Source organism: Zeus faber (genome assembly GCF_960531495.2).
Source record: "Zeus faber genome assembly, chromosome: 17".
Classification (NCBI taxonomy): domain Eukaryota; kingdom Metazoa; phylum Chordata; class Actinopteri; order Zeiformes; family Zeidae; genus Zeus; species Zeus faber.
Window position 1 is genome coordinate 8,289,869 of NC_137204.1, and position 14,269 is coordinate 8,304,137.

At 39.8% G+C, this 14,269-nt stretch overlaps 1 protein-coding gene across 1 annotated transcript; it reads right to left on the minus strand.

The window, feature by feature from the left end:
- Positions 1-10,784: 10,784 nt before the first annotated feature.
- Positions 10,785-13,798, minus strand: LOC307243250 (zinc finger protein 703-like). The gene is made up of 2 exons (XM_080017958.1): positions 13,568-13,798; positions 10,785-13,207 (listed from the first exon to the last, which is right to left on the minus strand). The coding sequence occupies exons 1-2, from the start codon at positions 13,790-13,792 to the stop codon at positions 11,669-11,671; spliced, it is 1,764 nt and encodes a 587-aa protein (XP_079874084.1). The 5' UTR covers positions 13,793-13,798; the 3' UTR covers positions 10,785-11,668.
- Between the last annotated feature and the right edge of the window lie 471 nt (positions 13,799-14,269).

The window sequence follows — 14,269 nt, forward strand, 5'->3', positions numbered from 1 at the left end:
TTATTAATTATTATTATTATTATTATTATTATTATTATTATTATTATTATTATTATTATTATTATTATTATTATTCGTTTTGTATATGTTTGTTTGTTAGCTTATTTATGTATTTACTTATTTGTTTATTTATTTGTTTGTTTATGAATTCATTAATAAATGTATCTATCTATCTATCTATCTATCTATCTATCTATCTATCTATCTATCTATCTATCTATCTATCTATCTATCTATCTATCTATCTATCTATCTATCTATCTATCTATCTATCTATCTATCTATCTATCTATCTGTCTGTCTATCTATCTATCTGTCTATCTGTCTATCTATCTGTCTATCTATCTATCTATCTGTCTATCTATCTATCTATCTATCTATCTATCTATCTATCTATCTATCTATCTATCTATCTATCTATCTATCTATCTGTCTGTCTATCTATCTATCTATCTATCTATCTATCTGTCTATCTATCTATCTATCTATCTGTCTATCTGTCTATCTATCTATCTATCTGTCTATCTATCTATCTATCTATCTGTCTATCTATCTGTCTATCTATCTATCTATCTATCTATCTATCTATCTATCTGTCTATCTGTCTGTCTATCTATCTATCTATCTGTCTGTCTGTCTATCTATCTATCTATCTATCTATCTATCTGTCTATCTATCTATCTATCTATCTATCTATCTATCTATCTATCTATCTATCTATCTATCTATCTATCTATCTATCTATCTATCTATCTGTCTATCTATCTATCTGTCTATCTATCTATCTATCTATCTATCTATCTATCTATGTATCTATCTATCTATCTATCTATCTATGTATCTATCTATCTATCTATCTATCTATCTATCTATCTATCTATCTATCTATCTATCTATCTATCTGTCTATCTATCTATCTATCTATCTATCTATCTATCTATCTATCTGTCTATCTATCTATCTATCTATCTATCTATCTATCTATCTATCTATCTATCTATTTATTATTGTTTGCTGATTTATTAATTTATTTCATTATTTTAATTGTTTATTTGCCAGCATCTAGTGGTTTAAGTTTCATCCAATGCGACCCTCAAACGGAGCAGGAATGAGTCAAAAACCGACCAAATTTGACTCCAGGTATTCAGGTGGTTGTGCTTGACCGACGCGCCACGACTAGTAGACAAAATGAATGAGATGCGATTAACATTAAGATGCTTTATTACATCATCATACCATATACTATAGAGTTCAAGTTCAAGTTCAAGTTCAAGAGATTATTTGTGGCATACATATACATATGGCGTGCAGGTTCTGCTTCAGAATCTACATTAGCACCATGTCCAGTGTACGATTTAGACCCCGTCACTCTGTAGTGGTTAGAGATTACAAACTAGGTGTATATGTGTGTACTCATGTACCTTCTTACATGGTAGATGTCTGTAGATATGTTTGATTCATATTTTATCTCTGTGATCCCCATTACTTTGCCGGATGAATGAAAAATACGAAAAACGGTAGTCCACAAAAACTTGTGACCACGTTGAGTCGAGTCCACTCATATGTACAAGCAAGTGATACATTCAAGATCCAGCGGGGTGTCCGAAAAATAGAAGCCATTATATGTTAATTACTCACAGAAGCACCACAACGTTTTTTGTATTTCATGGAAACGAAACTCATTGAAAATGTAATCCAATGAAAGAAATCACCACTAAAACTATGTTAGTTCGACTACTATTGTAAACCTCCGTAAATACCTAAACCTGCGTAAATATGTCATAATTGAGACACAACGCAATTTGATTTTTTGAGAAGAAACGTCATGTAAGATGTGTTCAGTATTGACAAATTGGCGCGGTGCATTGTACTGCTGCCTCACAGCAAGAAGGTCCTGAAGGTCCTTGTAGTGTGGTGTGTTGTGTGATAATTAAAGATTCTTCTTCTTCTTCTATATTAAACAGAATTTTCAAATTGTAGATTATTAACAGAAAAATTATTTTTATTTATTTATTATGTTTATAAATGTTTATGTCATGTATTTATTATGTTTATTTATTATGTTTATAAAATTACATGTATTTGTTATTATTTTTATACAAAGTAATTTCGAAGTTTGTTAATGTTCTTGTTCCAAATGCCGAAAAATAGCTGAAAGTCTAAGACAATAAAAAAAGCAATTGTCCAAAAATCCAGTCCTCAAGGTCAGTCACAATATAATACAAAAGAAATTACTAAAGAAAATCACTGTTTAAAAACACACAAATTCGAAAACTTTCGATATAAGTTCACCATATCTGTTACTGTTAAGAGGCTAATTTCATCAGGATGATTTACAGTTGGGAGACTCCAGAAAAATACAGTGTTCTGCTTTCAGTTTAACAGCAATTCTTAAAAACAAGATTCAGACTGTTTGCAAATGGACAGAAAATGAACTAGACGATGTTTTAATGAAAGGAAATGATCTTTATCAAGATATGAAATCGTCTGGTAGAATAAATGATAATGTTCCAGGAAGAGATTATATTGCAATAACAGAATTGCCAACGAGACAAAATACGTTTAATAGAACATTACAAATAACCTATGCAGAGCCATTAACTGGCTGCATTGGTGTAGATCACGATGACTCTGTGTTGTATAATATAGCTAGGCCAATTGATAAAGCATTTAAGAAGTCACTGTAAAATAATAATGATGCATGTTAATTAACTATTTATACACATGCAGTTATCAAGTAGGGATTGTGGTATGCAGTTGTTGATTCACATGCAAGGAACAAAATTGGGCTGCATGATTATGATTCACCGAGTAGTTCTGTAGCTTACTACAAGAACATTGAAACTGTCTGTCGTCATTTCTGTAATAATTATAATTAATTCTGCCAAACTCAACCGAAATTTGAAACCACCGGACTGCAGACAGAAGTTATTGACATTGAAGATTACAGAGTCAAATTTTGATGCCAGAAACGCTAACAAAAACATTCGACAATATGAGAACTCACTCATTTACTGTCACTACTGGCCACACTGAAAATGTTTTAGACAATGAAGAAATGAAAAATAAACCGATCAATAGTAAAGATATTTACATTTCATTCATATTTACATTATTACATTTCACTGCATATATGTATGAAAGTATGTATATGTAAGTGACGAATAAAAATCTTGAATCTTGAATCTTGAATCTTGAGATATTGAAACTAGATACAGATACACAACTAACAAATGATAACTTGAGAACAAAACAAGTCCACAATGTTCTTAACTTTTTCAACTTTTTCTTAACACGTATCAAAAAGGAATTAACTGGACCCTGTGTATCGCTGGCTGTATCAATACACAGGGTCCAAGGTCCATACATATATTTTTATTATTATTACTCTGAGTGCACTGTCTTGAGAGATCGCGGTAATATTCAATGTATTAAATACTGAAGGCTATGTGTTGTTTCAAGATTTTAATGGATTCAATCGATTCAATAGATATTAGATACGGATTCAACAGACTGTTCCACATCAGCGTCAGCCGTCTTGGTAAGGTGCGTCAACGGTTGTGATTGGCTCGACACTGGCAAGGTCGGGTGGAAATCTGTTTGAATGGGAGGGGGGCCAGACGTATTCTGCAGAGCAAATTGAACATGAGCTCGCAGATTCCTCTGGTTCCCAGGCTAACGTTATGGTTCTCTCTGTGCATCTTTATTTTGGATAATTGTCCCCTAGTCTTTTTAAATTATAATTTATTTGTTTTCGATAAGAATGTGTATTGTTTTCTGGTAAAATAAAAACAACATTTGCGCTGACTTGCATAACAGATAACAGACAACCGCAAAGAAAAAACAATGATAAGATCACATACAACCACGCTGTCGAGAAACTTTAAATCCGAGAATCTAAATCTTTATGATGGAACCACATTTTTGAGAAGGCCTGCAATGTTTCGTTATTTCCAACAGGGGACGCCACAATCAAGATAATGAAAACTTTTTGGTCCTCTTCCGTGGACTGCAGCTGGTCAGATCAGTTGTAAATTTCATGACCATAACTGTCATTTTAAATTTTGATTCCTTTTATTATCAATATTTAATGCGACATGGTTTGTTAGAAATAAGCCAGCATTGTTTAGTCATGTATGACGTTAAATCTGAATCTGACAGCATTAGGCCACTACTTGACAGTATATTTTGGATGATGTTTTTGCTTGTTCTTTTTCTGATGCCTTAAAATGTCTATGATCAAGAAGGGGGAAGTTTCCCATGATAAAAGCAGCATTGGGGCAAGTCAAAAAAGATGCTCGAAATAACTAATCTATGTAAAACCAGTGACGGATATTCTATGAACATATACTGTAGCCCACATTATCTTCGCATTTATCTTAACATAAAAATTTTACATTTAAGTTATTAATAATATTGTATTATAGTATCATTGCAGTGATCAATGCATAGTTTGAAACTTTCCAAGAAAGTGGTCATTCAGGGTCACTCAACATTCTCACTTAAATCCAAGAACTCTAACTCTATGTGTGAGATTCTTTTCAGAATTGAAATAAACATTTTAACAAGGCGGTACACAGATCTGAGTACTTTATCTACAGAAATCATTGAACGATTTTTTTTTTTTTTTGTTTTTATATATGCTTTAATATTTTTCACTTTTCACACACTATTGTCACGTCTTCAACCAGGAGTCGCTGTGTATTGGGGGAAGTAAAAGCCCTGTCAGTGTTCATTAGGTGTCCAGGGAATGGAAGCTACAGCTAGAGCCTGAGAGCTAGTCTGCCATTAATCACGGCTGACAAGGAACTAAGGTTAAAGGTGGGAGAGTTGCCAGAGACTCTGTTAGTGATTATATTGCCTTTCTTCTCATTCGGGGGGAAAGGAAAACGAGAGAGGAGGCGAGAGAGAGAATAAGAGAGAGAGAGAGAGAGAGAAAGACGACAGAGAGACAAGACCGTGTCTTTTTAAAACAACAAATCCATGCGGATGATTCAACTTGTACCCAATGTGTAGCAACGGGAAATTATTTTATTTTATTTCTTCCATTAAAGTACCATCAAACGGTGTTTTGCAACCGCGAGTGAAACGTGAGAGCTGGCCAAAATGCTTCAATTTCCGTCTTACATAAATAATGGAAAGGCGCTCTTGTGTTGCAAGATCAAAATTGCGAGGCTGTAATTAGTCATTCCCAGCCAGAACAGCAGCTCAATAAGCTCAAGTTTCACGCAGAAAGTGAGAACTGTTAGTACAGTAGGCCATCGTAATAAGCACAGTTATACGTGTTTGTGAAGTTTTAGATACAAGTGTGTTGTGGGATGATTTCATTGCGATTTTAAGTGCGTCATGGCAGAAATAATGTTGGGAATTGATGATATCTGTTGATATTATTGTCATATTTTTTTCATGATGTTATGCCGTTGGGGTGACTCAAATACTTAGCTACAGTGGGGTTGGAAAACGGAGGGAGAGATTGAAAGAAAAAAGCATTGAAGAGAGTGCAACAAAAAAAAGATTGCAGCAGCAAAGGGATTGGAGTCCTGTTAAGTGCTGTGCTTGAAAGCATGTCTGGCCTCATTAGCTGTCAGTTGCAACAATACTGAACTGGCAGTGAAGACAGGTCGCAGTCTAGTGGTCATAAATCATTCCCCGACAGCCGCCTGACAAGCTGGGAACAGAGCAGTGCATGGAGGGAGGGAGGCGGAGGAGGAGGAGGAGGAGGAGGAGGAGGATGGGCCCATTCTGGTCCAACACCGCACCGCCGCACTTTGCATACAACAGCGCACCACATAATGGAAAACCGATACACACACTTAAAAAAAAACCGAAATGTTTTATTACTCTCGTCCTATATATTATCCAGAATGTGAACTATGTCCAAGACGGATACAGAAAAGACAGTTGGCGTTTGTGTGGTGGTGTGGGCGGGTGGTAGGGTAGGTCCGTGGATGGGTGGGTAAAGGGAGGTATACGTATACGGAGCCTGCAGGTCATTAATCATGGCCCCTGACATGCAGATCAGTGGGGCCAACGGTGGTCCCCCAACGCATTCAGCTGCCGGGGCCACACACTCATAGGGGGCATAGGGGACGTCTTGACCCCCCCTGACACATACACACACACACAACTCTAATGCCTGTGGCTCTCATCTGTCCATCTCCCTTAGTGTAAGAGTCAGTCATTTTTGTTGCCAAGTAGACCTCCCCCATATCCATGTTGACCACTTCTCCTCTACTAGATAGATAGATAGATAGATAGATAGATAGATAGATAGATAGATAGATAGATAGATAGATAGATAGATAGATAGATAGATAGATAGATAGATAGATAGATAGATAGATAGATAGATAGATAGATAGATAGATAGATAAGAAAGACATTACAGTAAACCTAAAAATAAACAATAGACAGTAGAAAATGGACATATATATTCACCAAATCATAAACAATAAGCAAAAAATGGAAACTTAAAGATGAACACAAAACAATAAAATACATTTTAAAATAATCAATAAACATGAAATACATACATACAATACAATTAATATGCAAGAAATGTAAAAATAAACTAGAAGATAAAAACTGGTCAATACTTTCAAAACATTTAAGAAAAAAAATATAAAAGAAAATGAGCAATAAACACGAAAAAATACCACAAACCTTCAAAACATAACTGGACGATGAAGAGAAGTCGACGCTGGTCAAAATCTTTGCTCCTTCGGTTCATACACAGTTTATATTCCCACTCCCCCGATCACGAGAACATTCATCTTCCGAATCCTTAAATAGAAGAAGATGCAGGTGACTTTTCATGTGGAGAAACTGTTGCATGCCAGGTCTTGTTCAAAGACGGAGGTGTGTGTGTGTGTGTTGTGTTGCATAAAAAAAACTAGAATGTTCCATGGCGTATACACTGCCTAAAAACCAGAGTACAACACATGGCATGTGTTGTATAACATGACCTCATCCAGACGTACAGCTGCTTTATAAGGATTGAAAGTACACCTTTTTTTATTATTGAAAATCACTGTCAATCACTGTAACGCTGAATTTAGGGGCAGGCGTTGAAAAGGTTTGCCAGTTTGGAGAACATTTGGATTTTGGCACAATTCAGAAACGTATGGATTCTCAGTTTCTATAATGTGTGATTCTTATGGTGAACCCCTATGACATACATTGACATCTTAACAAATGTGATGAGTGAATAAAGCAAGAAGATTATAACTGTCAAAAATTATATCAATTTAAAAGGTTGAAAACATGCATTTTGTGTAATATTAGGTAACTAGGTATGCAAATAGGTGAAAAAGAATGATTCCTAGTGTAGGCAATAGAAAGAAAAAAAAAGCCTTGATTGTAGATTATTCTTTCCTCTACCACACTGCCACGTTCTGCAGTGACTTATAGAGCAACGTGTTTTCCTTTCTAGCTGAGGTGTATTTTTTTTTTTTCTTTTTAAGAACACACGCAGGGTCCTCCATAGGTTAGTGGGAGAGAGAGAGAGAGAGAAGCAGGTCTGTGGCTTTAGACTAAACAGCGTTTCACTCCGTTTGCTTGCCCGCATTAATCATCCTGACAGACTGAAAAACAACATTTCCTCCTTTTAATGACTGTATTTGGGTAATCAAGTCCTCTTATTTCCATGCATACCTCTCTTTCTGACCCCCCCTCTGTGTGTGCGCGCGTGTGTGTGTGTGTGTGTGTGTGTGTGTGTGTGTGTGTGTGTGTGTGCGTGCGTGCGTGCGTGCGTGCGTGTGTGTGTGTGTTTTGGAGCCTCTCTCTGACCTCCCAGGTCTTGCGGCGAGGTGCCTGTTCTGGGTCAGGGTGGCCAATTAAAGAGCGGCTTATATATTCATAAAGACGGCGAGGGAACCGCAGGCAGTGAGAGAATGCGACTGGGAGGATCATGGTCCAGATCCTGGAAGGACCCCCCCCCCCCCCCTCTCCCCCCGTGTGGCTAACCCTCAGGGCCTCCCCCGCCTCCCCGTCATCCAGTCGTTCGCCAAGACACGTTTTGTTCCGTGAGCACTGTGTTTGCGATGCGTGGGAGATGACAAGCCGAAGCCAGGATCACCGCCAGATCAGAACCAGCTGGGGCCGCACACATTAGTGGCGAGAAAACCATAATTGGCTTTCTTTGCCCTCTTGTGCACTTTTTTAACTCGCCCTTTAACTCTAGAGTCTGAAACTCTAGTGGCGGACTCCGCCATCCATTTAGAAAGCGTTGGGTGACAGAGGCCTAATGACAAAAAAAAATAGATGGAAAATTAATTTGCTGTTACTCTGACAGACAACTCTTAGTGTCACTCACTAAAAGATCTTCGTTCATTATGCATCGTTTGAGTTTTGGCGTCTGGGCTCTACTGCTCATCACTCCGCGAGGTGCACAGCAAACATGGACATATTTAGCGAGCTAGAGACATAGGAGTGAGGAGCTCAAATCCCCCCGTTGGATAGAAGAGTAGAGCCCAACAGGTGGATGCAGGGGAGGTGGAGGGAGCGCAGCAGCGGGGCAGATGGGATCAGCTGCTTACGTAAAAGGACGGCCCGTGAGGGCATGGAAGCATGTGGCGCTGTCAAGTTGTCGGACGAAAGCAGCCCTGCAAAGCTCTGCATCATTGTGTTGATAATGTGCGGGCTTGCGTTTGGGTGTGCGGTTTGTGTTGAACCAGAAATATTTTTCAGCACTCACAGTCCCTGGGTCGGCCGCATTGTGAGTGATGCCTTTTTTTCTTGGATGGTTGACAAACATTCATCTGGTGCAGCTGAAGGTCTGTGCGTTCTGTTTTTGGACCGCTTGAGAAGCCCTTGGAGGAACCTGATTGATGAAGTGACGGACAGAGCGATCGCAAAAATGGAGCGGTTGATTTCTGGGAAAAAGGGTTTGTGAACTCGAGGTCCCTTAAAAAAAATAAAACATCAGAAGACGCTTCAAGAGCAGATGTCAGTGATTTGTCTATTTCGGTTCGCCTCTGGTGGATTAGGCTTATTCAAAAGCAATTTCCATAACTCTTGAGAACAACGAGTGACGGATACGTTCTCTCACACCCCATAAACTAGATGAAGGGAAGGTTTGTAAAGAGAGGCTGCAGATGTCAGAGGAGGAACGTTTTTGAAAGAAGTCATTCAAGGATCTTGTCAGAAATAAATATTGAGACACTTTGACTTGAGTTACCTTGAAATTTCTCAGCCTTGAAATGTCAACATTTGCCAACTTACTATATCACATTACTTAAACGTTTGTAAGTAGGTTATCTTTAGTAGAATATTAAAGTTGCAAAACGGTGCATATTCTTCCACCACTACCCTGTTCACTTCCAGATTTTGCCATTTAGTTCAAAGAGCTTTCTCCTATCCTATTTATTTTCAACTTATTGAGTTGGTGAGAATGTGGCGCCACAAAACACCAAGGTTGGTTTTCATAAGGCGGTCTGAATTACTTATCGGAACTATTTTCTTTCCAAATCAAGCTCTGTAAACTTGATACGACGTCTTATGGCCTGAAGTAAAAATATTGAGTTGGTAAACCCATCATATTGTGTTCAACTTAAACATTTGAGTTATTAAACAGGCTAAAAATTTTTTTTTTGCTGCAAAACTTAAGCACATGGAATAAGCTGTGCAGCCAAAAATACAAATGTTTACTTAATATAACTCCCATTCGTATACTTATACAACTTTTTTACAGTGAATGTGGTCTGATCCCACATTTACTTGATGAGCTGATCTAAACTCCACCGCAGCAGGTTATGCACTTATTTTGATATTGAACTTCATATTAAACAATTTCATTTATTGGCTTCTAATGCGAGTGATACTTCTCAGAATCCTAATCCTTTCATGTTTCTATATACAGTATAGCATGCACAATGGACTTATCTTTATCGTCACAAATGGGTTCAAATAATTCCTGATGTTGTGCAGTAGAGTCAGACATTTCATCTGCTATTTTTCAAAGTAAAAGCGCTTGAGAGGAAAAGTCGATAAGACTCAAACTTCTACATTGCTGCTGCTCAGAAATAAGTAGGGAACATACAGTGAAATATTCATTCGTGGCCTCATCTCACCTGGGTATTCTGGGTATTGTTTAGTGTGGTATATCCCTACTTCATGAACAAACCTTTTTACTTAACGTAGTCCATAATAATAATAATGCCCTAATAATGTCTTATGCCCTCACTGCTAAAAAATAACATTTCGGACCCATGTGCAGCAAAGGTTTCGTTTTCCTTGTTACAAGCGGATTCGGGGTTTGTGACCCCTGTGTGTCCGCTGTCAGAGCCGTGAGTGACCGGCGTTGGTCATCAATACCCCGACCGGGGTGTCACGGTGTCACGTTGCTAGGAAATGGCGCATTACCGCTGCCAATCACCTTCCAGCAGCAGTAACCTGAGTATCTGACAGCACCTTCTCCCCTGTGAGTATCTTCAGCCTCCATATTATGACATCACATCAGGCATTTGTCTTTTAAAAAACATTGTGGGGAAGAGCAGTCCTTCTTTGGTCTTTTTGTAGACTATGTTGACAAACAACAACAAATAAACATATTCAATTGAGGAATCCTTTAGACAGAAGAAACATTCCATTGTGCATTGTGCATACATGTGTATTATAATAGTTTCTGAATTACATAGAATAAATTGACTTGAAAATGATTTCTTAGGCCTTGACACCCTTATTTATCAAACCTGGAATGAGGGTCAATTTTTTTTAATATCATCAAAACAATACTTACAGTGAAAAACAAAATGCAACAGTTATGCAGTAAATAGAATATCATAATTATTATGAGGAAGATATTTCTATTTGAAAATGTTTTTAAATCCATCCGGAGACATAATCTAGATGATGAAGGCGGACATAATTGCAGGATACCCCTTAAAAATTATTTTTAAGATTTTCAGATAAATTAATTTCCCATTCAAATGATGACGTGCGGTTATGACAGGTAATAACATGTATATGTATGTTAACAGTAACTCAAAGGCAGCAAAGATATACTAGAGGATTTTGATGCTATATGAGTGTCCAGGAATATAAATGGGAGACAGAAGAATGAACCTCTTCAGTGTAATTTATTTAACAAAATATGACCTCCCCTTCAACCGGATAACTGTGAGGTGTTTTTCCTCAAATATTTTACAAAAAAATATCATTAATATTTCAATAATTGGCTGTACAAATAAAAAATAAAAAATGGAAGGACGGGGGTCCTGAAAGAGATGTGATTTCATCCCGAAAATTTGCTTATAGAATGATAAATTGTGAATAGATAAACGTAAAAGCTAAGCGCTCGATTCAAAATAAATACCATTTTTCAGTAGGAAGAAACAATATAGAAGAAAAATACATCGTGAGCCAAAAGGTGAACTAAACAATGAACATGTGCACTCTGCAAAGCCAGGCTTCCATGCATCTCCCCTGGAGAGGCTATTACCTTGAGAGGCTATTGTGGCCTTATTGTTTACTTCCCCACACAGGGGGGTAGAGGTGATTGCCACCCCTGCTCTTTCTCTTCCTTTAAAAACTTTACATGAATCCTGGACTCGCAAGAAGTACAAGTATCGCACCAAAGGCTCAATTTCCAACATTTCCAAGCCAATTGCAGTCCAATCGCTTGCTGATAATAAGTACTACTTAGAGTATAAATAGGGGTGGATGTGCATCACTGATAACCCAGAGCAGAAGCGGATCCCAGTCTTTGGCTGTAGAGAGCATAGGGGGGATAGTATGGTGCTGTGGTGGGCATAGAGTGCAGAGGAATGGAGGCCTGCGCGGGTGGCAGATGGACCTTACCATACGGGTGGTACCTTGCCAAAGCAAAGCTGGGTGGAGCTCGGAGAGAGAAGGAGTTGGTCATGGAAGCCGAACTACTCTGATGAGGGAGGTGAAGGTGGCAAGAGGCGGGTCCGGCTGAAGAGATGCCGGAACAGGTGGAGATGAGCTTGCTGTCCATTCCACCAGGCAGCGCTGTGTGATTGCGGAGATGAACTAGGAGTTCATCTGAGTTCGAAAACCTTTTGTCGCAGGGCCCACCAGCTGAGACCCAGTTGCAAGCGTGAGGCAAGGGATCATTGGGAAGCATTAAGCCGTAAGTATAAAGAGGATGGGAAAGTGAGGGGGTCACGCTAGACGACAGAGTATTCGTGTGCAGAGAGTGTAGAGCGTGGGAGGGATAGACCAAGGGGAAGCTTGATTTGAGGGTTGAAGAGGGGTCGTGTATACAGGAATTGCAGTTGCTGCCACCAAGATGGGGTACGTTGGGAAAGCTTAGACAGTAAGGATCTCTACACAAACCCTGCATGAAGGATGGAGGGGGGCTGGGGTGCTTTCCCGGGACACCCAAGCTTCCCACACTAAGGCCTGACTTGGTAGACTCCATCATAGGAACAAACTGGGATGGGTAGCCTGCGTAGGCCCCTGCTACAGATCCATGGTAGCCCATACCAGAAGGAGGCAAAGGGAAGAGGGACTGGCTGGTCTTGTAAGGGGAGATTGGGGCAATGTGCCCAGGACCAAGGTTAGGCTGTGAAGATTGGGAGTCAGCCTTACTCCCTTCATGGTTAGAACCACCTTCAGAGCTGCCAGTGCTAGAATTGGTGCTGGCTCGGACATGGCTGGAGTTTGCCAGGTGCGAGCTCTCCAAGTTTGTCTTATTTCCTTCTGCATCTTTTTTGGAATGGCTTCCATTGCTACCCACGCTGCTAGTGCTATTCGGACTGCCGTGCTCACGTACAGTGTCTCCATTTGCCGTCTGGGAATATGAAGTGTGCTGTCTACTGGGAGATTGGTTGTGTTTATTAGGTTGTGGCTGCTGTTGCACGTGTGCAGGCGGCGTCCCGCCGCCTGCTCGAGGGTTGGGTGAGAGGGTGTGGGGCGGGAAGGACTGTTGGCCATTCGCATTGGTGCCCATGTTGGTGCTGGGTACCCTGAACCCGTCCTTATCCCCGCTGCCACCCGTCAACCCCTCTCTGCGACAGTCTCCGCCCACTTTGTTGTACGGCTTGAAGCTAGACTTGTCGTCCGGAGAAGGGCGGTGTTCCCCGAGCTTCAGGTTCGACATTGTCGAGCGGCCACTGGGTTCCTTGTCCCCCTGGCTGCTGGAGGAGACGGAGCCCAGTTTGGAAGAGGACGGAGGGTCAGGTTTACCAATTTGGGAACATGTCTGAGCCAGCAGGGCCAGGGGACTCTTCTTGGCATCCAGCTAAAAAATAGATAGATAGATAGATAGATAGATAGATAGATAGATAGATAGATAGATAGATAGATAGATAGATAGATAGATAGATAGATAGATAGATAGATAGATAGATAGATAGATAACTGTTAAAAATGTTTTTTAACTAATTGTGATATTACTTGGGGAGAGAAGTGTCTTCATTATAGTAGTTCCCCATATATAAAAAGGGAGTTTATGTTAAGCTCTCTGTCACTATCTATCTATCTTAAAATCCAATATGTTTAAGTTGCCAATGACGTTAAGACAAAAACAGAACAATTTTGGGGAAAGCAAAAAAATGAATAAATTGTTTTTTAAGTTAGAGGTTACACAAAAAAAACATACCTCAATGGTCAGTGGAGCGGGTACCAGCGGCTGTAAGTACTCCGGGTGCAGCAAGTGGCCAGTGTGCGCAGTCAACATGTTGGTCAATTGAATATTAATTCGCCTTTCTCGTCGAACAGGCTCCAACGAAGACAACAAAGATGTTTTTTGTTTTTTTTCCTTATCTCCAGTTATTAGCAATGAGTTCGGTCCGTCTTCTGACAACTCTAAAAAGTCATTTTTCATTGGAGATGGTCAAGCTCTTGGAAGTAGGTCCGTTTAAACGCCCACCCCCCCCACCCCCACACCCACACACACCCCCCACGCCCCCCCCACACCCCCCCCCAAAAAAACAAAAGCCTTCGTGTTGAAATCCACACAGAGATGAACATCCAATGCCCCACATACACCCGGCAGGTCGCAGCCAGAACCCCCGCTGGAAGCCTTCAGTCCGGTGCGCCGGTGCGTTTAAAGCATCTCTTCATTTCTCCATCACTCGGATTTTAATCCAATTTGAATTCCAGACGGTTTTTCCAACCCCGATCTCTTCCCTGAACCGCAAAGTTGTCCCGCAAAACAAAATATCCACAATATCCCTTTCTACTTATCCTGGCACAAATATTGTTTTTCCGCTTCTTCCGATTCCAAGTGATCGTTCGCCGAGGTGCTTCCCGCTCGCTCTTCCCGGCGTCTGCTCCGCAGGATCGGCGCGAGTCAGGGACC